Genomic DNA, 27,378 nt, shown 5'->3' on the forward strand with positions numbered 1-27,378 from the left:
TTTCCCAATATTCAAAGCAGAAGCAACACGCAACAAACGAACGCTTAGTATCGAACTCTTAGACTATAAAGATACTGCTATATAGATACTATAAACTATACTATATAGAATATATAGATAGATAGGAAAAACTATATAGATACTACTTTAACAACGAAATATTTTTAATTATTATAAATCATACAAAATCAATACAAATTAGAATTTTATTAGAACCTGGACCTTTGCCATTGATTCTCGACTTAATATTGATCTCAGCCTCGACTATTTTTCTCAAACTTGGGAAATTTTCTACGGATAGGAAAACACGAATCGTCGAACATAATTTAAGGAACGTATCAAGATTGAACGTTTTCACTGGTAAATTCCAACTACGTTACATTCACGTTATTTTTACTAATATGTTATGACAATTGCAATTAGTCGATATTTTCGTTAAAGCCCTCTCGAACAAATTATAAAATTCCAACACACCTTATAGATCGATCAGCTGGACTGCTTAAATAGTTTGGAATCCGTGCTTGGGGTGGCAAAGTGCACGGCTCGTAGGAAAATGCGTATTTAATATGAATATCGTAATTGAGATAACGCAGAGCTCGCGTACTCCACGCCTCGTAACGCTTTCTAGGTATGTGCTTGCGAAATCCTCCTCTGGTCATTATGTTAGTTTCATAATGCGCGAGTGCTCGAAGGCGTATGTACTTACGTTTTTGATTCCTGTCGCGTTGCTTACTTATCGTTTGCAGCCTGAATTGCATCGGTCTCGTTTTTTCTTTTTCTTTTTTTTTTTCCTTTTCACATTTATTTCCAGATTCAACCGCGCGTACACGCCTCTGAAATCCGCCTCGAGAAACGGAATTCTAACCGAGGGGCTATTAGCGGATAAAAATTACGCGAATACCGCGCTCTACGATTCTGCGTGTTCCCAATCGTTTAGAAAGTATTTCAACCGAGTCGTATATTTTATTTGATTTCCTGAAACCGTTGCAGCCACAGATCGAGCTTTGATTTCTTTGTGATCCTCGTAATTCGTATCTTCGCATGTTTCTGATCAGCGCTGGCACACTTGCTACACGCTTCTGTAATTTAAAAGAGATCGGCGTCGGACTCGAAAAATACATACAATTCGACTGCTTAGACTGTTTATAGAGCGTTAATCTTACGGTGATACGAGTAATCGAATCTCTATCAGTGAAATCGCGTCCTTTTTTTGTAATTAACGGTGGAAAAGTAATTATAGAGACTGGTCGTTTGGTTGTTCCATTATGTCGGTCGATACCTGGCACATATCTCGACCGTTTTCTAATATTTGTCGAGCCTGTTATAAAGTAAATTCACGGAATCGTAAATATCACCGATAGTCGCGTTATCGTTTTGCGATATTACAGCGGTCTCAATTTTCTTTTACCTTTGTTATTAATATTCTATTCGAAGAGGTTGTTCGTTGATACGTTGGATATCAGTCATTTACCCGGATAATGGGAAATCGTTAACTTCGTAAAAAGTGGAGTTCGATTATAACGTTTCTATATTTACAAAATCAATACAAATTTGATGCTCAACAATTATTTCTTTCTATTTATTTATTTATTTATTTATTTATCTACTTTTTTACTTAATCTCGTCTTCGTTCTTATTATTTATTTTTCATACCTCCGTAAATTTATTCCCGATAATCATCTAAAGGTTTTAAGGTTGTATATAATTTTGATGGACAACAGGGGAGATTTCAGGAGAAATCTGTATACGCCTGTCGGATCGACTGTTTGTTACTGGACCGATAAATTATTCGGTGGTGGAAAATCGCGATGGTATCAGCTCAGTTGAAGAGACGCATCGTGATACAATGTACAAAAGAATTGACAAGCCTCGTATGCGTGCAAAGCGTATGCGACACGTTGACGTGTCGAAAGGAACCGGATACGATGCTCTCGAATTCTTTTGCCGTCCATTCATTCTGTCAGACAGATGCAAGAGTATCCACTTATCGTTTCGATCGACAAAGAAAAGAGTCTGATAAAACGAGAGAAAAAGCAATGGTTCTCCGTGCAAAAAAAGGAACGCGCAAAATTGATCTGCAAGTACAACGTTTGAGACAACGAAAGTAACCTTTCAATGATATTCTGCTGATAATACATCGTGTTATAGGGACGTATGACAAGGAACAGTTTCTCAAAGCTGACCAGCATAATACCGTACGTGCATTGGCAAAATTACGATTAGTCACTGCTTGTTCAGTAATGGAATTATGCTTTATCGTTCCTTCATTGGTCATTCTGAATAAAATGCAACTGGAGCTTTGGAACCGATCTTACGATGATTTGTTGTTATTTCTTCTTATGCTCGATTGGCAATAGCTAGTCTATAATTCCTTCATGTATATACTAACTTCGTTCATAGAACCTGGACTGACTGAATATTAATAATCTTCTCGAATCGAGGCACTGCGTTTTCTCAAGTGTGCGAGGAATAAATAAACGAGCGAAATTGTTGCTCGATTAATTTATCCTCTTGTTCGTAACTGCTCCGACTAATTTTATGTTGAATTCTACGTTAACCAGAGTTTCGTTTCATGTATTTTGTAGAATTGGAGAGACCAAGGCGGCTAAATAGGCGGAGGTAGATGAAAGAGACGCTAGAAGATACAAGACGACCGAAAACAGTGACAACGCAGGTGAAGGGGCATGATAAGCAAGGACACGAGTGTTTCAAGAGAATCAGGTGATCTGGTAGTCGATATCAATATCAATCAAACGTTTAACGTCCAAAGGGTGGGATAGTACCGACAGATGTGTCGTCGCGCTTCTCGACAACGAATGTCGGAATGACGCGTCGATCAAGTCGTGGCTGGGCAGAGGCCGCAAGGACTTCATTAAACGGGAAAAAGTGATACACATCGTGTTTCGAGTTGGAGAAGAGAAGAGGAGCCTGTTGGAGAAGGGAGTAGAAGAAGGAAGGAACGTCGCAGATCTTCAAACTTTACAAATACAAGATAAGGTACTTCATTTTTCAATTTCTATGTTTCCTCTCTTCTAAGATAGAGAGAAACAGTAAGATTTAGCAAATACATTTATAGACACTCGGAATAATTAGAGGATCTTTATTATGAATGATCATTATTGCATCGGGCAAGAGAATAGAAGCGTAAAAGTGTCTTATAGAAATCATAGATTATGTTATTTGTGTGATATTGTGATAGAGATTAACTTTAAAGGCAATCGCAGATACAACAAGTGGATATAAAAATCAATGTGACGCGGGAAACGATCCTTTGATTGTTTCAACTAGTGTAGAAAGGCGACGCAATTTTGGGTAGAAATATACTGTTATAAATAACTTTTGCAAGTTCGTATCACTTTTGTGACGGTTTTTTTTGTAGAAATTTAGTCTTTAATGATCCTCAGTCGCCATCTCGTTTCAAACGATAGTTCGGAAGGTAGCATTTAAAGCGAAAGAAATGGAAATTTCCCAGCGGGCTAGATTCAATATACAAAATGAATCTTGTGGCGTTTATCGATCGATATTCAAAAAATGGCCGATAGGGCGCGTCACATGGCAAGGATCAAGCATTCACAATAGACGCCGCATTGTTTTCAGAAGCTATCGTGGGCTCATTGTCTCGTCACTCCGCAACAGCAGCGAAGGATAACGTCCTCCCGTCACTATCACGATGTCGTTACTATGAGATTCATCGTGCCGGTATACTCCACATTTCCTTACACCTGACAGTTTCTAGAAGAGTACCCACTGTTCAACTACTTCATCGACGTTTTCTGTCAGTAATAAATCTTACATCTTGTTTTTGAAATAACAAAAGAAAGATATACGAAACACAACAAAACAAAACAGAAGGAAAAGTTTAGAAATATCGAACAAGAAATTAAACAAGCAAAGAAAGCTTGAAAAACCTTAGAAAGGGACGAGGCTACCAAAGAATTTCATTCGAGGACGTTTCATAAAGAGGGTCAAAGCTAACTGACCGAAAGAGCGCGGAAGAAAACAGTGATCTCGTTTAACCTTGAGTGGAGATTCCTAAATCGTAGAATTGCTCGCGTTTGATTAACGTAATTGCACAAGGACAGCCGACGACTGTCCCTGTGGGTGGTGTGTGGAAGAAGCAAAAGGGCGTCGATAAAGAATAGAGGGGTGCGTGGTGAAACGCGACGAGAGGGTGAAGTGAAGGTGTCCTCGTGGGGTGCCAGAGTGAGCACGATAGCACCTCTGGTGCCCTCGGCCGTGGGTCCCGAGGGGACGGACGCCATGGCGGCCTCTTCGTCCTCGTCGAGCAGCGAGCAACAGTACTCACTCAGGTGGAACGACTTCCACTCGAGCATCCTCAGTTCATTTCGTCATCTGAGGGACGAGGAGGATTTTGTGGATGTGACCCTGGCATGCGACAGTAGCAGCTTCACCGCGCACAAGGTCGTCCTCTCTGCGTGCAGTCCTTACTTCCGGCGGCTCCTCAAGGTCAGTGCTTCTCTCTTCAATTTTTTCTTTCATTTTTTTTTCTTTCTGTTACAGACAGATGATTTTTTCCTTTCTCCTTTTCTTTCTTATTGCCAAATTATAAATGAAATACACGTGCGCTACTGTTCACAAGTATCTGGATATTTGTTTATTTTTATAGACGATAATAAAATCGCTGCGTGTAATTATCAAAGCTTATAGGACTATTTCGTTACTTGACAAACCATTTATCTTCAGATTTTTTAATTTTCGTGTAATAAGTTACATCGAAAGAAGTCATAAGACCGATTGAAATTGCTTTCGTTGTTAACGCAATCATCGATATTTAAATATATGCAGAAGTATGTGGTAAATGGCAAACTATATTATTGCTACGTTTTTATAGTTTCTAGCTAGTAATTCATCATTCACGTGTAAATTTTGTTTCATTTGTAAATTCACATACCGTTATTACAAATCGATCAAAGTGTCCAGGTACTTATGAACAGCGGCGTATTTAGATAGGAATATTTCAAATGACAGGCTAAATGTACGATGCTGGAGTATTTTTAGGGAGGAGCGTCATTTTTCAATTTAGAATGAAATCGGCCGGGTGCAATTTTGACGTGCAAAATATCGCGCGCCGTTAATTAAAACATCGCGCTGTTAAATTACCGCGCGAATGCCATTTCCTTCGTACAATTTTATCGACGAGCGTATATCCTATCTCTCTTTCTCTTCGATTCAAACAAAAGTGAAATCGATCGTTCTCCAACGTGAAAACGTCAGACTGGGTAATTGTACATATTGCGAAAAAGGGACGTTCTCGGTGGAATTCGACGAACATGTTACGTTTCGATATCCTGATTTTAGTAAATTACCGCGAAGCGAAACCACTTTCGAGGAAAAAATTCGTTGGCGATTTGCCGTGCGTGGAAACAATCGTATGATTGTATTTTAATTTGCTTGAATAATATTTGATACTCTTCCGCGATATATTATATTCACGACTAAAATAAACCAACGTAGAAGTGGCAAGGAAATATTTTCGAATAATATTTTCAACGTTAAGGTAGGGAAAACACATTCCACTCTCTATGTGGGCGTTTCCAGGCAAATTATCGACGGTAGGAAGGCAAAGGACTTCTTTTTCCAACGAGGGACGTAGATAGAGGGTAGATAGGACGCCGATTTCTTTGGTCACCGCAATTTCTTCTAAAGTCACATAAATTGTTAGTCACATAAATTGCGTGTACAACACTGTTGCATGAATTAGAACCGCGCCGTGTTATTTTCTTAATCAACGTAAGTCTAATTGCGATCGTTTCCATTGTCGTGCCTATAAAAAAGAATATAACTAGTAACAAGCTCAACATCCGTTCAATGAACGTTCATAGACGAACATTAAATATGCTTAGTTTTCAGCCCCTCAATTATTAGAAATTTCCTTAGAATAACTCGAGGAATCGAGGATGAAGAGGCCAATTTACACTGTGCCACGTTCTCGTGCGTATAATGTAGTCGATGCAAGTATAAAATTTGGACGAGCCATCCCTCGTGCAATTTTCGAGGCCGGAAGAGAGTAATTACGGGCCCGTGGCGGTGGAGGAAGAATCCAGGAAGAACATCCGGTTGGATTTACATAATAACGCGGCGTCAAAGTGGACCGGCGTCGGGGAGATCGAAGCGTTCTAGCTGGCCAAACGACTATCGATCACGTGGATATGTCGTCGCGATGTCGTCGACGATGACCATTTCCCCGAGAACCTGTTTCCTCGAATTTTACCCTTGATCGATACCTCTCGTCGCTTCCTCTTCAAGGAACTTTCTTCTATAAATCGTCCATCCGAATGAGGCGTCTCTGTCTAGGGGATGAAGAAAAGCGTATAAAAGTTGGAAATTTAATCGGTCGTACTTGATATGCAAATTATTTTATGGAGTACGGTATTTTAATTTCTTCGTGGGAAGTCGAAGTTTAACGCGAAGGGGAACAAATTTTAAGAGACTGGATACGTGTGGATATCTGAAGAATTTCTAGTAACCTTGGGTATTTATGCGCGATAGGCTTGGATGAATTTTTTCTCCGTGCTATAAGTTTAGTAGCTTAGATGACTGTCACATTATGGTTGAATTTCAGTAATTTCGTTTTGTCCAGACTGCTATCTATCGATAAATTCTTATATCAAAACACATACATCTAGGTAATTTGAAAACTCGATGGACATTGCACGAGTAATTGAAACTCAAGACAGCGAAGAATCTTTATTTACTTTTCATAGTAAAAACGAAAAACAGTTGTGAATAAATGCCGATATTAGTGCCAATATGAACTACATACAGCTAAAAGATATTGAAAGGAGGGTTAAGAAGCAGAACGATTATTCCACGCTCCAAAGCTCAGCTACTAAGAAATTGACATCGAGGAGAGGCCAGTCGACTTTCTAATTGACGCGTACCGCTAATTGATTTTAAGTGTCAGCCACGGTACTACTTGCTCTCGAGTCCCGTCGAGTTAATAACGCGACAATTCGTCCTCGGGTTTGCGTCACTACGTCATATAGACTACAGATGAGAGAGTATAGTGTAACAGCGTCGCCTCGTTTAAATATAAGTCACGCGGACGATGTAATAAAAAGCATTCATTGCGTGGCCACGAAGGTGGAGTCTTTTGTACTCATTAATATCCTCACTATTATACTTTCACTGGCGTCCTAGTGGCGCTGGAACGTTTGTTTAATGTTCGTCGACACGTCCGCGTCGCGTTTATTATTACCCTGTTTGCTATGTGAAATTACAAGACAAAAAAAGCTTGAAGAAGAAAAAAAAAAGTTGGGAGGGATAAATTATCGTCGGTACAATTAGCCAGGATTAATCGTATCGGTGAATTAACGTTAGCATTGGTCCAGCGTACGTATTTTCTCTCGAATATTTTCGCATATACTCGATATCACGCGCGTGACGTAACGATAACGAGACTGCCTGAAACACCTGACAGCCGTGTGTGTTTTGATTTATGCGTTAGTGCACACTGGTGCAACGATTTACGACAGCCCGTTCATTTGACTATCGGTCGGCAGTCGATGACGAATCACTGAGTTATCGACTACGTCCGCAATGATATTTGCCAAAATACGATCGCCGTTCTCTATGTTACGCGGTCCCCATGCTATCCATAATAAATTTCTACCTGTCCCAGGTCGATAATATATTGGACTTGGCCAGTGACCTGTCTGGATTAGCCTGGGATTCGTGGAAAAGGAATTCCATCGATGGAAGTTACGCCGCTTCTACGGAAATAAATATGCCGCGGATATCTCCAAATATGCACGTCTCTAGGATTCGAATTGTTAGTGCTTTAAATTTTTTAATTCTCAGATCTCAATTTCGAAACATTGGAATATTCAAAGCTGGACAATTTTTTTATTTTCGCATTTCTAGTGCCTTGAATTTATACATTTTTAAATTATCAAAGTTTTGAATGTTTTAACTTTCGAGTCTGCACAATGTCCTTAAATTTCAAATTTCCGGACATTCGAATTTTCGTTCAGAAAATTCAGCACTTGCGCGAATAGATTCTTCCTTTTATTATTTACCACAAAATTTACCTTCTTTACAGCTATTTATACATATACATTAGAATATTTCTTCGTTTTCGAAGATCGTATGTATTCTCCTGCTTCTTCCATCTTTCCACTCCTGCGTATCTTCTCTTTCGCATTATCAGCAATCGCAAGTTCGGCTATGTTGTAAGTTATAACGACGATCGTCAGTGTAGATAATTGCGATGCAGGAGCCACGTCCGGCACAGATATTACGATGGGATTAAAACACGCGTGTAATCACGTGTCACTCCCATCTGCGTGAAATAAGTAAGTACAAGCTACATCGGAAGTTACGGTAATTCGAATGAAACTTTGCGAAGATTAAATCCTCCCGACTGGTCATCATCGTTACTGAAACATTAATGCAGTTATCTCGTTGCGTGACAGCCTTTGAAAGGCGTGTCTCTCTGTGGATCGCCGTGGCTGATACAAGGAGAAGGGAAGAAAAGGATATCATAGAAAACAGGCCTAACTAGTTTTCGTAGTTTATAGTCAAGTTTTGCTTCGATCGTACCAATCCCAGAGGTAAATTCATTGATACAAGAAAACCAACTGAATACGTATAACCAAGACGAATACTATTATCGATATAAATTGCACGGATCTTTCCCTCGTGACAGCGATTCGCAATCTAGAAACGGAATTGCTAAAAAAATGTCACGGTACCGATCGTAATTTATAAACAACCGGAGATATTGCGTGGCTTAATTGGTTCAACCGAATCGATAAGTCAAGTCTTTTACTAGGAGCGATTCTAATTGCGTCCATTTTATATTTCAATGAAGAAACTGGCCCAGCGTATGTATGTTCTTATTGACCAAGGAAACGAGAGAAACTCGAATCTTTTACGGAGGAAGATGACGACAATGAGCAGCGCTGAATCGAGTTTTATAGTGTGTTGATGTTGCATGGTGACTTTACGAGATACAATAAATATTTTAAAGCGTCTCTCGGAGGGCTAAGAAACGTTGTTTAGAATCGGAGGAAGAAGCCCGTGACTCGTTATCGCGTTCACGGAATCGTCGGCTTACACGCGCCACGGCTATATTAATCGCGAGGGATTGGTCGTGTATGTATCGCAAGAAGAACAGCCCACGCGTGTTCCGTGAAAATAAGAATATGAAGGAACGAAAATGGAGCGACGACAGTGTTATTTCGACGTCCGTAAAGCAATATCGCCGCGATGGTAAATTACAACGAAGAGGCGTTCTGGTGAGATGCGTTATAATTGGAGAATCTATGAACGCTGAAATTCAATCGATTTGATCGAAATTGATATGATATCGAGTATGAAAGGTGTTTTAAAATTGATCGACCAAATAAAAGGATTATAACAATTTTTTGCATAGATATCTATGGCTATAATTTACAAACAAGCACTAACTGTCGCGCAATTTTTATTCTACAACTCATATTGACGTACTTATATTTATGAAGTCATCGCGATACCACCCATGACGAGTGTTTTAAAGTTGACCAATTAAATACGAAGTTTATAATAACTTGTTGATATCTGTTGCTTCGTTTATGCAGGCTAGTTATCTCGCAACGTATACAGTAGTTATGTATATGAAGTACAGTTCCTCGTGATAGCAACGTGAAATGTGTTTTATGTATTTAGCAATCAAAATCTAAGCCTATATTAATGATTTCGATATCTATGGTTTATATGGTACGGCTGATTATCGTATAATTTTTGCTCTGTAAGCATATTGAGGCTAGCTACGTATATAGATATGTTTATGAAATGTGATTCTTCGTGATACCACCATAGACGGTGTTTCAAATTCAGCAATTGAATATGGGAGTTTACAAGTGATAGTTTTTGAGATAAGTCTGGTTATCGTGCGATTTTTGTTATTCTATATTATATTAATGGCAGCCACGTGTAAAGATACGCTTGTGAAATCGTTTTTCGTGTAAATTTCTCGTGTAACTTCTCTCATACTTCGCAATCCATGGACTTCCCAACCAACGTTCTACATATAATCCCGCTACATTTTCAATTAAAGATCGGATCATGTATATTACAAATAGATTTAGATCTGACTGCACAGTTTCAAACATTCCGTGAGTTCTTCGAAAGAACTAAGAAAGAAAAAGATATTGCTTTTAAATAAATTGAATCCTGGATGAGATAGCTTTTAACTTTTCATGAGAATGTGCTTTGAGAAATGTACGCGGTGACTAAGTAGATTTTAACCAGAAGCTTGCGCTCGATCTCTTAACAATATTGAATATCTCGAGCAAAGTTGGAATACATAAAAGTTGCAAGTAATATCGAAGATACATAGTTCTTTGTTCTTCACTCGAGAACCTTCGATTTTTTCTAATATCGAAATACTTTTAAGTACATATATTCTCGAGCGCTACTTATTCTGCTGTTTTAAACCAATTCGAAAATACTCATACCTTTTGTATCTACAAACAACTCGTTACGGTTATTAATCGAACTTTATGAATTAAAACGGCTATTTATGTATTTGTCGAGCCAATACATATATGTCCATTTAATATTCTTCATAAATATTGACCGAGCAGAATACAAAGGCATACAATTTACATGACAACGTCCTATTACATATTTTTTATATAACAATATGGATACAAAAGTTTTTTACGATGAGAATTCGCGTACTTTCGCTACTCAGTGTAGGATTCAAACACAAAATAGAGACTAACGATCGAAGTTAAAACTTAAACTAACCCAAATCCTATCCTCCGCTCGAATCTCCAATTCGCTGCCCGCCAATGAGGGTCTGTTTCGAAAGAAAATACGGAGCAGCCGATGGAAGCAGATCGCGGGGAAAATGGTGCGGACACGTGGTGAGTGCAGGGAACAGAAAGTTACGCTTGCACAATCCCATCGCGTCGCGGTGGCGGGCAAGGTGCTCCATATTCTATATTTAAAAGGCGCACGCAGACCACAGCCTCTCTCAGCTGAACACGTGCGTGTGCGTGAGTACGCACGCGCTCGTGCTCTCTCACCCTCACGTACTCGCAAGGTACTTGCGCTTCTCTCGTCTCGTGACCGGTCGCATTTAAATTTACCAGCGATGCGCGTCGTCAGGGCGCGTTTCTCGCTGTGTTCCGCGCTCATGATACCGAGCTACGAGAAGAGAGACAGAAACAGGATAGAACGTGCACGAGGAAAGAGAAGGAGAGAACGAGTAAAGAGGAAGAGAAGGAGCAACGAGAGAGCACGCCTCTGGAAATATACGGGACGATGGTCGATCTCGTTTGTTTCCGGCTGCTCTACTGCGGTGATTCGAAACGCGGCTGTAACGAGAACCTTAACACGTCTTGGAGGGGCAAGAGGATTGCCGAGGAGATCATCGTGGTTTCTATTTTCTACCCGAAGAGCCTCGAAATCGTTCGCATCGACGACGAGGTGATACGACCCCGTGATGTCGGAAAGAGAATCACTCTCGAATCCAACGTTGTAATTTACGAGCGTGTAAAGGAGACACCGCGAATATCCCGCAAGGAAATCTCCGCCTCTCTTTGTGAACCGATGCCATATGCCACGTACCAAACATTATTTACGAGAATCACTTTGATACTTCTAAAAATCCTTTAGAGTTTAAAGTATCTTATATATATATACAGTAGATATACAGAGATATACAATATCATATATATATGCAATTTACTACTATATATAGTATAGTATATATATATATATATAGTAGTAAAGTATAGTATATATATAGTATAGTATAGTAATATATAGTATAGTATAGTGTGTGTGTGTATATATATATATAGTAGTAAATTGAAGTTTACGTATATGATTTAAAGAGATATTGTTATCGTATACCGTTCAAGAAATAGAAATAGAAATAGAAATAGAAGTTACGAAGAAGTGTGTAAGTACTCTGGATGTAAAACCATTACTCTCTCTCTCATTTCTATTACGTTTTATAATTAATAAGATAGAGTATTACTGCTTTATAAAGTACATGTAGTATAATGAGATTTCAGAGATTCGATACAATGTCTCGCTCGATGATCCGACTTGGATCTTCAGGATTTCTTCTCATGAAACACTTAAAGACTTCAATAAATAATTTAGTACACGCTACAGAGAATACACTTAATACGGGACATCGATCCATGATCATCGAAGATCAGTTTGGTATTGAAATAAATATTTTCGTGTCTTTCAACGAAAGGGAAATATATCTGATATTGTATGATTTATATAATATTTTTGCTCCTTTCAGCGGCCATTATAAGTTCAGATTAAGTTACTACGAGACTTAGGCTTTTGTTTGCAGCATCCTACGTGCTCCACGAGGAGGAAACATCGTTGCATGCTATTCGAAATAAAGATTCCAGTTACATAGGTTATTATTAACTAGACACATTATGAAAATATTTAGATCAACTCGTGTACCGATAATATTGATATCGATCTCGTCAATAGCACAATTAGCTCAAGGACTCAGTAAGATACTCGTATCCCCTCGATACGTAGTCGAAACGTATATATACCCGTCTAGGTTCGCTGTCTTGTATTATTCTCGAAATCGTGGAAGATAAGCGAGTCGAGCCAGTATCCAATCAAAGCTTCTTGCTTCTTCCGCCTCGCAACGTCACGGCTGTTTACGATTATGTGCGTCATGTCTAGCACACCCACGTAAGCACCGGGTAAAAAGCGAGTCGCATAATGGCAGGCGAGTAATGATTCTCACCAGCCGGCGAGTAACGATCCGATGGAAACTTACGACCGCACCGGGAATCCCCACCTAACCAAACGAACGTAACCGCATAATTGTACGGTTCAACGTTTCTCGACGAATGCCATCTGTTGTCGGCCAGAAAAACGTCTCGTTACTTATTACGATCAGTGTTTCTTTGATTCGTCGTGGATGTTATCCCGTTTCACGTCGTTTTTGCACTTTAAATTTTCCTTAAAACCTTCTGCATAGGGATTCTAGTGGTTGAAAGCATCTGACGACGTTGGATGAGTAAGAAATCGCGATCGATTCCGTTAGATGTTTGTTAAATAGCGTAATCAACAGAGGAAACTATTCGACGTAGAATAGATAATTGGCTATTGATAGCGTAAATTTATTTATAGACAGCTACGACGTTACAAATTGTGAATTTTTATGACAAATGTCATTTGTCGGGCAGAAAAACGTCTCATTACGATTATTCCGTTTTAGGCCGTTTCTATTTCCTACAAAACTTTCTGCCTAGAGATGATTGCAGTGTTTGAAAGTGTTTGACGATGTTGGATGAACAAAGGATTGGTGTAATTAACAGCGGAAACTTTTTGCAGAAGAATAACTGCTTGTTGATAGTGTAAATTTTTTTATTCAGTTACTATATAATGATATTTGATTTTCAGTGGTAGTGTCGATCACAGTTTTGATCGGTTCATAATGGATTTATTGTTTCATAATCGACACGTTTCTAGTGTTTACGCATAGCACATTGGCTCCACAAATACGGGATAATTACACAAACTATATAGAACGCGTAAATTGACGTCTACACGGAATGTTTGTTTTCCCGTATTAGATAATGCCACCCTGCTACTCCGATATTTGATCAATCGCTGTTCGGTAATCAAACATTTGGCTAATATTTCTGACTGAGTTCAAATCGCAATTGATCGGGTAGCCGCGGCGGTAATTCTGTCACTTGACAGAGTCAATAATTTCATAATATAATATTACTCTAAAGAAATAAAGTTCTAACTCGATACCCTTGTTATCTTAAACCTTCGAGAGTGGAACGTTCTTGAAGCTGTAGAAAAAGAGGCTCAACTTTTCGTTCGTCAGTTATTACTGACAGTAGACACATGTTTCTGATCTTTTTGAAAGAAGATCGACTTTTCCGTTGTTAGTAAAACGCACATTGTATTCGTTATAATATTTGATAGATAAAACATATATCTGTTCAGATCGCGGTACAGTAACAACATTTTAAAGCACAATATCGGGCGTGAAAGAATTAAATTGTAAATGTTTTTTACAATCAAGTTAGTTCTCTAAATTTAACTCTGCACGACACCGTCTGAGTCATCGGATAAAACGATTCTGTTTTTTAAACGTTCATAAAATATTTTTCATGAAAGGAAAACGATGTCAATAATTCGTATGCAGACGATGAAATGTCTGCCAGCCTCAGTCACAGAACAAGAACGATGAGCTCAACTTGTTCTGGCGTAATGTTGGAAAAACGTTGGAATCGATATTAGCCTATCCGAGCGTAAATGGTGTTCCATTGGCTGGAGCAGTAAGAAACGCAAATGCGGCACGCATTAAGAGGCCTGGGGCAGCGCGTGCTTTAATGTACGCGAGTACGCACGCCGTAAGTGGTTCCATAGGAACGGCCGTAAAGGAAAAACAAGCCACGATTTCATGACGTTGTCTCGGATATACGGCATCATTTAACCCCTCTAACCCGCAGTACATCCTTCGACGAGGAGGTTCCATTAATGGGCCGCGCCTATAACTCCAACGACGTTCGGATTAGAAAGACGATAGGTCTCTTCCCTCGTCCTAATTTCTTCCATTTCTTTTTATATATTTTCGTTTTTAGATTCTATGTTGTATCGTTTCCTTGTTCTTTTTTTATTTCGCTTTACTTGAAAAGAGATATCGCTCGGAGCGAGGTCTGTCGCGATGTCGTGACGCTTGACGTATGGTCTGGCACGAAGATATACCGTTGCTGGAATTAATTAGAAATACGTGTAATCCAGTAACGAAGCGTTTCTTTTTCCACTTAGTCGTCTTTTCTTTTTTCTCCTCCTTCTTTTTTTTTTATCCTTCCTCGTCGTGATCGACCTGTACGCGAGTAACTGGTATCGCTGTGAGTTCGTTAAAATGTCTACGGTTGCATCGCAATGACAAATAACTAGGATTTCTGTGTTGTTTCTCTCCGATGGTAAACGATGGCATTTAATGATTGTAAATTTTATGCGCGACCTTTGCTTAGTCGACGCGGTTCTGCATTAAAAATAAATTAAGTTGGAAGATACCAAATATGATATTGGATACTGAGCCTTTCTATTCCGTTCCAACGAAACGAACGCTCGAAAATATCCACAGATTTCGATAAGTAAACAACGGATTTTCGTATACTTCAAGATATATCGAAACTACGCATTTTTCAAGATATATCGAAATGTTTAATATTTCTCTATCTTTTAAGTAAAGTTATATATTCTATAGACTGTTAGAAAATAGCGATTAAATATTTTAAATTGAATTACAAAAAAAGGGATGATACAAAGAAAACAATACTTCAGTCTTCTTCAACTTTCAAAGGTAATAAATAAGAGATTTTAATCGAAGAATACTCGAAAGAATTATCGACGATTTCTTTTTCTTTCGTCGAAAATATTTTATGTAACAATTGGATATTCAACAAACAAAATCGTTTTGTCTGATGACTCAGACAATGTCGCGCTCGAGTCAAATTTAGAGAACAATAATATTTCAGACAAGCAAATACCGTCGTCATTAGCACATAGTAATACGATGAATTATTGTTATAACCGTGATGCAACGCGCGTTCAATGGTACCAGTTTACATACAAAACACCGCGACATATTTACCAAACTGCGTAAAAACGATATAATGAATTATTCTTTTAATTAACTTATTTCTGATCAAGCAATCACCTACGTTTGTATTCTAAAAATCATGCACAATTATTACATGAAATTCTTATTCCACTTCCTACGATTGAATATTCCGGTACATACGAATCCTCTCTACCGTAATAGGTCGATAAATTATCCGTACTGACTCATTTCTATCGCCAACGCATCGATCCAGCCTCTGTGGTCCATTTTACAACTTTCTACGCTTACGCTACGTACTAGCTACACGCATACACCATTGTGCATCAAATAATTCGATCGATCCTTGTAATCAAACTGCCATTTAATATCAAGTCCCTCTTGCATATTTAACCAATTTTAACGAAATCTTGCAAATCGTAAATTATCAATAGGCATTAATAAATTTTCTTATGTAACTGCAACAAGTTCGGTGATAAATCCAATAGAATTTACAATCAAATTTTATAAATTGCAGCTGTTCGCGCGATTTTGTAAAATTACTAAAGAAAAGTCTATCCACAACTTAGAAATAGTAATTTTTCAATATATTTATTTATTATTAACATATTAGTAATATATTATTAATTAGTAAATGCAGAAGGATCCAGATCGAACGATTGAGAATAACGAATGAAAAAAAGAATTTTTCGAACCGTAACCGTGACGGTGTCAAATTTAGACAGCCGTAGTATGTACATCTGTCGACTATAATATCCATTGACTCGTCCCCGTAAGTAAGTACCCCGTGAACACAAACAGAAGCACAGAGGCGTCAAGAAGACGCGCGTGTAACCCGCATACACCCGTGTGTGCGTGCACACGCATCACACACGGAATATGCGTGTTGTTGGTCGCTAGTCTTAAAATAAGACCGGCCACCGCACCGTAATAAATTCTGCGTGCCTCCTCCTCTCGCGTATAGTGCGTACGTGTCTACTTCTCGAAGTGTCAGCCGGAGAAACAGAGAGGGAAAGAGGGTGGCAAAGAAGGGATGGAGGGAGCGGAGTATAAAAGAGAAAAAAGAAGAAAGAAGAAAAAAGGGAACTGAGAAAGAGAGAAAAGAATAAAGTGAGTCAGACATTGGAGGGATCGAAAAGACAGCGGACACCCGCTCCTCCCTCCTCCAACCCTATCTTTTCGAGTGCGCACCAGAAGCACGCGCGTTACTTTATAAATGTGCTCGCCAGAAGATGTTGCTATATATGTTAGCATGTAATTCAAGAATTCGAACGGCGACACACGCTGTTGCTCACGACTCACGACACACGAAATCCGGAGAAAGCTGGCGAAGAAACACGGACGCGAGGATCGTTTTTTAATTTAGATCCGATGCCATGTGTCACGAGGATGTGGCTTTGCTTCCCTCCGTTGTGAGATAGTATTACGAGAAATTAGGATAGTTTTTGTTTCGTATGCATCAAGATCACGGATTCGGATTAAATTGCTTTTGCTGTTTGTAATTTATTCGCCGACCGGTTCTCCCGATAGGGAGGTTTTGATAAGGTATACGTGCATCAGACAATCGCTTTACGCTGCCGCCAAATATCCTCCAATATTGTCGTGCAATTATCGTCGACGAGCACACAACAGTCCCTTTGTTCCCGGTTTTCTTTACCACTGAGTCACACCGGTTCAACAAAACGTGGCTTTTTCTGCCGGCTGACATCCACACCGGTCGTCACGCTGAAATTTCTGGAACATTTTATCCCCGTCGTCGCTTTTGCGACAATGCATTAACATTCTTTTATTCAGCCGTTTCCAGGGAACACACTTGTCGAGTTTCGACTCGAACAGAGAGCTCATCCCTCGATTCTTTCTTCGTTTACCGTGCTATTACTTACTGGAAATACTGAGCTGAATCACCTTCGGTGGCAACGGACTCTTAAGTTCGTCCCAATTTTTCTTTTCCTCATTCAGTTTAGCTGGTCGTCGGAACAAATACCGGTATCATGGTTTCGTTAATCTCACGGTCGTTACTCATCGTTTTTAATTTCGAGAATTTTACCTGAGTCACTTTCACGCAGCATCCACCCACGGTATTTAACAGTACACGTATACAAGTGCACGTTACACGGTCGTTCTCTCTTTTACCCACTTTGTTCCTTCAGAGAAATGAATTGATCATTGAACTGGTCACGGCGTTTTTCGTTCCAACTCGGTTATTCATTCCCGAACGTAATTCCGCGTCATTGCATCATACGTTGTTCCTAGAACACCTGGTCGGCACATCTTATCAGCAAATCTTATCGAAATCGTACACGTTAAATTTAACCGCGGTAGATTAACCCGTTCGTTTCGTGATCGCTACGGGAATAAATCAGAGACTCGTATCCGCGGTTGCCCGACCGCGTGTTCAACTATCATAAAGAGAAGCAGAGTCTTTTGTAACACGGCTGTTTGTATATTAAATATAAGATTTTTTCTTCCCCTGCACTAAATCTCAATTTCCGCCATGGAAAGCGAGAACAACAGTTACATGAAACGATAGGGAGTCGCGAGCGTGAAATAGACGCGTGCACGTATAATTACGCTGGCGTACACCTACGTCGCGTGGACATCGTGTAACGATCCGTTAATAACGTTACCGTTAACCACGCATTAGTGGTCACCTCGGCTATTTGCATATCGGATCGGTAATTTCCATCTGACGCCAGGAGAAACGAGAGAGGAGGACGCGTGTTGTGTACCAGTTTGCGTGTAACGTACAGCAGCTCGCAAAAGTATTTACACACATGCCATAAGAAATTTGTATCTATATATTGTGTGTTTACATTAAAGATTTTGAAATTTCATTAGCATTGTAATAAGATTACGTGTCTATTGTCATGATTATGCAGGTAAAACTTAAATCTAATCTGAAAATATACAATAAATATATATTTAGTAAAAAAAAAAAAAAAAAATACTAGAACACAGCATGAGAATAACTTAACTATGCCATAAGTGTATCCTAATAAAATAATAAGTGTTAAAAATAGTTGTCCACTAGTTTTTCGATATAGTGGATAATAGTTTGTTTAAATATTTTTGCACTTATTGCTATGTACTTGCATTATCAGATCTGTCTCGAAATTTACCAATGTAATAATGACACTCGAATGTCATTACAGTGCTAATGAAATATAAAAACGTTTCGTTTAACACACGCAATATATTCATAAAATGTTTCTACAAGTGTTCGAATACTTTCGTGAGCAACTGTAGGTGAAACACACACGCCTGTATTAAACGTGTGGCCCGTCTACTAGATACCCCTTGCTACGGCATCTACGTGCGCCATTACGGAGAACCCGTGTGGCGGTGATTTATCCGGCGCGGTCGAATCGAAAACGTCCTCTTGATCCGAAATGAACATACACATACACATAGGTACGTAGTCGTGGCGTGAATTTAAAATGCGCGGAAGATCAATCTGATCGATAACTGAAATAACAGTACGTTCCTCTAGTAACTATCAATTACCAGTTTGCTATGGATGCTGCTGTGGGAACGTTCGAGGATTAGACATTTGAAATATGTATCTCTTATTTTTTTCTCTTTTCATGCTCTCTCCTTGTCTTACGAGTAGTGGTATCTACTCTTGAGAGGCTTGTGATATTTCGGGATATTACGAGATGAAAGGATAACTTTTGGTTACACGTTGCTGAATATGACCAATGGGAAGAATTATGGAGATTTTTAGAAAAAGATTCTAGGAGAATATACATATATATATATATTATGCCTATTATGCCTAGAGTATATATATATATATATATTTAGCATAGATATGTAATTTCATTTTGCAGAAAGTTCTTAGTGTATCGACGAATCGATACAATTTTATTTCCAGTTCGGTGTCTCGACGCGGATTGCATCTTCTACCGAGTGTCTTCATATTTTAAAATATCTTGCCTCCCACCGACTGGCCGGCACATCTAAATATATACATACGGTTGGTGCTCGTGTCAATTTGCGGGAACACGGAATGCACGGAGACCAGGGAGCGGAGAAACGGAAAGCTGGACGCGCGCTTTCCTGTGTGCATGTCCTCACCGGGTCTCTCTTCTCACGCGCGTATTTAATTTCCAGGCGCGGCTCATCGTCGTCAACGTCGACGAGGGTCGTTCTTCGCCCGTAAACGTGCTCTCTACGCCTCTAATAAGCCTTCGTATTCTCGTTTTTCGTTAATGCGGCGTCTATGCACACGGTGCACTCGCATTACGCTTAATGTCGCACGGCCACAGCAGTCGTGCACATGCGGCCAGCAAATTATCGCCGGTATATTATTGTGCTGCGTGTGCGTATAACGTGTTCGTCCCGTCCTCTTTCGACGTTCGTCATTTTTTTTCCTTTCTTTTCTTTCATTCTGCTCCTTGTTCGGTTCACTGTTCGTCTCTATCTGTATTTCGTCGTACTCTGTCTCTTCCTTGCCATGTCTCCCTTCTTTCCTTCATTTTTTTCTCTGTTTCTGTGTTTGCTCTCTTTCCAACTGTGTAACGTGGAGTACAAGCCAAGCGAAATGACGATGGTCGCGCGTGTACCGAGAGTCACATTATACCTCCGTGTATTTTTATCAACGGAAGTGCGTAGTTGTACGTGCGCGCATTCCTGCACAGCCTGCGCCTGGAAAAGCCACGCTGAAGAAGGAGGGAGCGTGAAACGCGCCGCGTGTACAATGTACATGCGTGTATTTCTTGTTCCCGCCATTGTCGTCGGCACACGCGTCTCCCTCCATGCATCCGCTTCGTTCATTCCGTTCTTTCTTTGTCTTGCTACGTACGATTCTAGACATTTGGAATGATTAGGTGGATCTCTAGATTCCGTTACTAGGAAGTCATGCAGTTCAGAATTACTCTGAGTGAACATCAGAACTCCGTTTATACGGATCTGTCAAGGAGCAATAGCAATTCAGCAATTCTTCTCACCACGCGTCTCTCTTGGTGCGTTCACTTTGTAGATTCCAGTGTTTCTGCGTTTTACTAGTCTAGGTGTTGGAACGATTTGGGCATTTCAGATGATGTGATCGGAGGATCAGTTCCTTATATAATTTGGAATTACTCTGAAGTAGAACTTTATACAGATGCGGCAAAGATTAAAAGGAATTTGCCAATTTCTTCTACTGTTCATGATTTTTCTCCGAGCAATAAAGACTTTAGATAAGTGAATCCAATCGGCAGAAAGGAGAGCGGTTAAACGAGAACTAATTAAAATTTCATTCCAATAAATGCAGTTCGGACAAACGAAGTGTCTATAGACAACGGACGTACAAAGAAGTTTATTGAATGCATTCAAGTATCGTTCGAATATCAATAGTCGGAGATCTTCCATCGTCCTCCAACGATTTTTTTCACAGGAATATCCAACGAATTACCCTGAGAAACCTATAATTGCGAGATAATGGTTTATCTAATTTCAATGAATATGATATAATTAAATGAAAATTGCCTTAATTTTCAAAACAAAGATATTCACGCGATATAGATTCAGTAGAAGTTCTGTGATACGTTCACTGAAAAGTACAAAAATTCTGGAAAACTGTATAAAAATATGGACTACCGTAAAGAATGAAACAATGTATTTTCCAACGTTAAGACCCCCGTTAGTATGAAAAATTCTCTTCGTTGCTACGACGTCGCCTGACGAGTTAACGAAAAATTGAAAGTGGATTCGTTTAGGGGTGGCAAAGAGAAAGAGGGTAAACGCGTGGCGAAGTTTGATCGATACTCGGGCTACCCTCGAAGTTGCCTCGCGATTTGACTGGTTAACGCCAGGAAAGCTTAAAACATGCGTCAGTAAAACTCCAACTACCCAGATAAGAAGATAACGAAGAGTTGTGTGCACGCGTGAACTACTTGTCCGTGTATTCGTCTGTACAACGAAACTATATGCGTGGCCGGGGGACTGTAACGGCGAACGGACATGTTTCGTGAAGCCATGACGGCTGCGCGTTCACTGCATAACCGGATCAGAAACCATGCAATCGTATCTACTTTTCTGCTTACGCTTTAGTTGGGGTGCTTCGCCTACATGCGATCAAGATACAACACCGACGCACGATTACAAGAACTTTTTTTTTCTTCAAACGCTCAACGGTACAAACTCTCGCCACCTTTTTCCTTCATCCCTCGACAAGGCGTCTTCGAGCCGTGAACGAGTTAGTTCGCGAGCATCGAAATCGGTCTAATCTCTGCTTTAAATGACTAATATACGCAGGAAAGATATTCTAAGTATGGAATAATTTGTACCTATTTAATTGGTAACCGAATATATTTACGTAGAAAAGATCGTGTAAGATTGGTAAATACGAAATACGAAAGGTAGTTAAAGAAATTTAGTAGCCGCCTATCTATGCGCATACTAATTCGACAAGTAAATGTATTCGAAAAACAATGGAATTTACATTTTTACTTATAGGAGCATACATTTTTAATTGGATTGAAATTACTTAACGAATCACATTACACTTACGAAGTTTGCGTTAATATAATAAAGGTATACATTTTCTAGATAAGTATATTTATTATGAATAATGTACATCTTTATATATGTACATATTTATTTGATTTTATAGTCTTGCACTTTCGCTAAAATCCTGCATAAATACATACATTAACCAGTAACATTCACTTTTTATCTTTAATTGTGACACATATAAATATAAACGATTTCACATTGACAAGGTACAAGTGAGACGTTAGAGTTTCGAGGCAGATATAAATTTAGCGTTGAATCGTTAAGAGATCGGAGACCGTTAATCACGAAACGTAGTGGCACGACGAAGAGGAATTTAATGATAATCCCCTCTTTCCTCGTCATAATAATTCTTCTCATTTTTCCGCGTTAATTCTCATCAGCCGACGTTTTCTACGGATTCGCGTTAAAAGCACGATGCGAGATACCGCGAAACGTGGGAAACCTCTCGCCCGGTTTATTACGATGCTTTTGTAGTCACGCTCGCGGCGGTCAAAGAAATTTTCTTCGAATAGGTTTGCACAGGCTGTGCGACTCGGGTTCCCCGTGTGTATATCACATCGGTCGCGACTGCTACGGCCATAATTTTCTAGCCACCTGTGTGTGCAAGCGATCACGCTGGAATCCAGAGCGTCCGCTTTCTAAAAACCGTAAGTAATGCAAGAGCACGGAAGATCGTTCGATCGATTAAAGCGGTCGAACGAGAAGGTGCCGGGGAAGCTTCGTGTTTCTTTGCTTCGTGGATCGCTTCGTGATCGCGAGCTCGCGCGCGCGTATTGCCTTCGATAATTGATTAATGGAAATAAAGGAGAATGTATGAGACACAATGAAGGTGAACTAGAAGGAATAAACGGTTAGCTCCGGAATGCGCGGCATAATGTAAGCAATTACATCGTTTCTTCGTTTTTAGATCGCGACTGCCGATATCCAGGCCTACCGAGGAACTTGATGTGTTTTTAACGAGAATAAAATGGTAGCGAGATAGCGTAATAATTAATTGTTCGGTTATCTCGAATTTTATACGACACTGTCTTCGTTTCACTCGTCGAATATCGTCTTTAATGGATCGGAATACGATGGTAATTACTGCGTGGTATCCTTTTCTCTATTATTTGAACTTCAACTTGGATCTTTAATGCCTGGGAAAACGTACAATATTGATATTCGATGGAAATAGCGGCACATTAAAATAACATATCCCGGTCTGTTTTTAGATCACTATTGGTGAAACGTCGCTGAAAGTTATCGATCGAATCCGGCCCTCATTTTTACCCTCGCTTTACGGTACTCGATACTACTATGAAAAAGGAAATACGATATTGAACTTTTCTTTTCTACCAGTTTTGTAATCGTGGGCATTCGGTACGAGTAGAAACTCGAAGCTCGAGCGATAATAAAAGGCTAAATGGCGTTGCAACGTGCGGAAGACTCGCCTTTAATCATCCATCGACGCGCTTGCAAACGTACTTTTCCCTGGTTGTTGACGGAATGCGTGCGCGAAATATAATTCCCGGCTCGAGGTGGCACGTCGCACGCGTATTATTACGTGTACGGCATCGACGTGTCTAATTACCTTCGATTCAATTTCGAAATTACGTTTCGATGGGAATTAATCTGCCTACATTCTTCCCTCACGAAAACACATTAGGAAAGCATTTAAAAAGAAAAAAATTAGGTACACACAATGGAATCTCTGTTATCAGAACATCGATTAGTAATCGATTAATGGGAAATTTATGAATAATCTACCTTGTATTTTACATCTAACGAGAAGATAACAAATATAAGAAACTAGTAAATTATTTAAATAATCCGATGGTGTAGAATTCATTATCCTCAGCGAGTACCATCGTACGTACACATTACAGTACCTAATAAAATAAACAAGAAAATAATTCCTAGAAACGAATTTTATTCTTAGTTGCGTTCGCAAAAAGTATGAGTTTGTCATCTAGTCGTGATTAGTTTGGATAGTCGGAATTCCATTGTACATAAACTAAAGTATATGTATTTTACAACGATCGCAAAATATATTTTGGAAGGATGGCCTCCGTTTCGCTTATGTACGACGCACGAACATCCGTACAATTAATTATTGACCCGTTTTAATCGCGTTAGGTCTAATTAGTGAGGAGAGGGAGTCTCAAAGTTGTTAATTAAATTGGTTAATGCGATAAAGGAGACCATAGCGGAGTTCTCTTCGTTCCCTTTCTCTTCTCGTCTCTTTCGTTCCCCTTCTATTTCATGTCGGACTCCGTTCGTGTCTTTGTGTACCGCCCGCGCTATACTGCACCGCGAAGCGGAGAGAGATACTTTCAGCCACGGCGATTATTTCAATTATACCGTGCAGCCTCAGGATCGCGAAACCCTTCTTCGTTGGTGTGTATATTCACGGTTTTGGAGCGAATAGCCGGCGTGACGAGTAAATGGACGCTCGCTTTCGCGAATGTTTATACCGCCCGATACGCTGTATCGTAATCCCATTCAGCACAGGCAGCTATAATAAGAGTTTTTCAATCGAACGTGGATTGTCAGATTGTTCTATAATTCTCTTATATCCGTATCTTTTATTATCTGCCGCGAATTTCATGAAATTTCTGACCCTTTCTAGATAGTACTCTGGGAGTAATTACCTTTAAAATAGAATTTTCTTTAATGACTAACTGCGTGCGTTTATTGGCAAGCTTCTGTTTGCGAAAGTCACGTTATGACTAAGTCTCTGTCGTGTTTAGATATTTCTGGCCTGTGTTTATGCTTTAATAACGACATTATCCGTTTTTCATACGTTTAATTATTTTCTACTTGGCATAAATTAAAAAGATGTATCAAAGTCCGATTTTAATTCTGAGTTTAACTTTAAATTGCGAGAGTGTAGATCGTTGAATTTAAATTGAACAGAATATTTCAATATTCTTCTTTAGACATAATATCAAGATAATAGTAAACAGCTAAGTACACTATAATAAAGTAACACTATAACTACCGATGATTATAGTATACAATTTGTATTTTAATAAAAATCATTACAATAAAAAATCATTCAAATTCACAAAAGTGGACTGTTGTATATTTATAAAGGATAGTTTCAGAATTAACGTCTCTCCAACTTTCGCAAACTTAGATCCGCATCATCTTACAGCCTATAAAACTTCCTCGAACTTCGAGAAACCTGCAGTCGAAAAATATCTCAGAAATCGATACGGCACAATTTTTCGGGGCAAATCAGTCTCGTCAGCCGGTCGCGGTTACTCCTTTCACGCGGCGAAATATTCGAAAGTAAAGAGAGAAAGAGAACGAGAAAAAAAAGAAGAAAATTCAACAGCGTCGAGTTTCAACCGGTCAACACACCGGTCGATATTACAAAACCTGGAACGATTATAACTCGCAACGGGTAAATCGATAGTGGCGATCGACAATAATAAATATTCTTGTGGCTCCCCCCTGTGCTTTTAGCGTATCACTGATTCGAAACGCTTCGTGTCTCGATAATCGAACCGGTGAGATATTCCAGTTTATGCATACCGGCCATTCTCGTTCATTCCTCTCGCGTTCTTGCGAATCCGTCGTTGTACGACACCTTTGGCCGCGAATCGTGTCGCCTCGAAATAACCGATGGTGGCGTTAGCGTTGGGAAGCTCTGGTAGTCATTAATTATAATTAATATCGATGCCGATAATGGCAGGCGCACCGTCGCCTCGCCGATCCGTATATTGCCGGGACATAGATCGGCGAGAACGCCTCTAACGTGTAAGTGCGCGCTATATATGTCCATATAAATTTCCATCTTCCATCGAGGATGATCGTTCCTGTTATATAGCCACGTTTATACAAGTGGTCAATTTGTAGGTTAGTTTGCTTGTTGTTGGCTGCGACTATTAAAAAACAGAAGAATATAAACGACGAAGATGCACCACATAACGATAGAGGAAGAGAAAGAGAGAGCTAATGTGCATGGTATAGCCTATCCGAGTCGTTAAAAGCTACACGAAAGGTATCGTCGACGTGGATTAAATGTTGCTCGTTATACGTGTCGTGGTTGTAAATCGTCGTTGTAAATCAATTGACCAGACTTGGCCGGACTGAACGACCTGATAAATAGGATTAACTGATTTACATGAACGAGATTCGTCCGGGCAGCATCGATCATAATCAACGCTCTCGATAGCGTAATCTAGAATTCATTTTCGTCAGCCATATAAGATTTCTTCCGACTCAACGGACTTTCTTCTTTTCTTTTTCTTTTTTCTTTTTGTTTCTTTTTTCCTCATTTGTTCGCTCTATAGGCGAATCCATGCCAGCATCCGATCGTGATCCTGAGGGACGTTGCCTCGTCCGATATGGAGTCGTTGCTGCGCTTCATGTACCACGGCGAAGTTCACGTGGGACAGGAGCAGCTGTCCGCTTTCCTCAAGACGGCGCAGATGCTTCAGGTTCGGGGGTTGGCCGATGTGAACAGCGGTGTTGCCACAGCGAAAATTCCACCTCCCTCGTCGTCTGGTGGAAACAACGGTAGTGCGCCGGTAAATATGAATTTTAATCTTCGAAATATTAAACTTAATTTCAATTCGACCATCTAGTGTAATAACTGAAGGATATTTGATTTTCACAGGCGACACCACGCAATCCGTGGCAAGATAACGGTAGGGGAGAATTGAACGAGGGTGCTTTGAGTCCTCCACCAGAGAAGAGACCTAGAAGCTATAGCCCACCATTGGGTAACCACGTGGAGCAGAAAACTGACCTTCAGGAATCACTTCTGGGACAGGCCCTGGAAGGAGGACCTACGATACACACGACACCTACGAATAATGTACAGGTAGGAAGGAATGTTACTTTGATTGGATCAATCCTTTGACAGTTTTACAGTGTTTAAAAATCTGCGAGTTAAGTTTTTTGAAAACATGTAGTCTACAAATTAGAAAATACGTGATCTGTTCTTTTCAATTTGTTAGTGCAATTTTCACGTATTTGTATATGATCCAATAATACACCCGTGTATGTGATACCACTTTATTATACTGTCAGAAGATTAGTAGTTGTAAATGAGATTTATGAAGGCTGGATAAGGAAAGTAGAATTATTATTGGTTACAGGCGCAGTCTACAGGGGAGGATTCAAATTCCATGTCGGACAACGAAGAGGAGATGTCGAATAACGACAGTATCCTGAATTCCGTGAAGACGGAACCGAGCGACATTTTAAATGATTCTATAGAACACCATCGTAACTCGTTTCCTACGGCGCTCTTGGGAATACCAGGTAATTCAATCGAAATCAATTCAACTCCTTTT

The 27,378-nt window shown here is 39.7% G+C and overlaps 1 protein-coding gene across 11 annotated transcripts in view; it reads left to right on the top strand.

The window, feature by feature from the left end:
• LOC100645536 (protein abrupt) overlaps positions 1-27,378 on the top strand; it is a 71,087-nt gene that overhangs the window by 18,710 nt on the left and 24,999 nt on the right. For 10 of the 11 annotated variants that reach the window (XR_007226217.1, XR_007226218.1, XM_048411599.1 and 7 more), the window contains exons 2-7: positions 2,586-2,997; positions 3,598-4,467; positions 7,643-7,792; positions 26,371-26,607; positions 26,697-26,903; positions 27,181-27,346. Coding sequence is in view for 9 of the 11 variants with exons in the window: in XM_048411599.1 (XP_048267556.1) it covers positions 4,261-4,467; positions 7,643-7,792; positions 26,371-26,607; positions 26,697-26,903; positions 27,181-27,346 (967 nt within the window). In the remaining 2 variants the exon portion in view is untranslated. The remainder of the gene's footprint in view (positions 1-2,585; positions 2,998-3,597; positions 4,468-7,642; positions 7,793-26,370; positions 26,608-26,696; positions 26,904-27,180; positions 27,347-27,378) is intronic. The other variant, XM_012315348.3, reaches the window with a different exon arrangement.

This window comes from Bombus terrestris, chromosome 13 (assembly GCF_910591885.1).
Source record: "Bombus terrestris chromosome 13, iyBomTerr1.2, whole genome shotgun sequence".
In the NCBI taxonomy this organism is placed as follows: domain Eukaryota; kingdom Metazoa; phylum Arthropoda; class Insecta; order Hymenoptera; family Apidae; genus Bombus; species Bombus terrestris.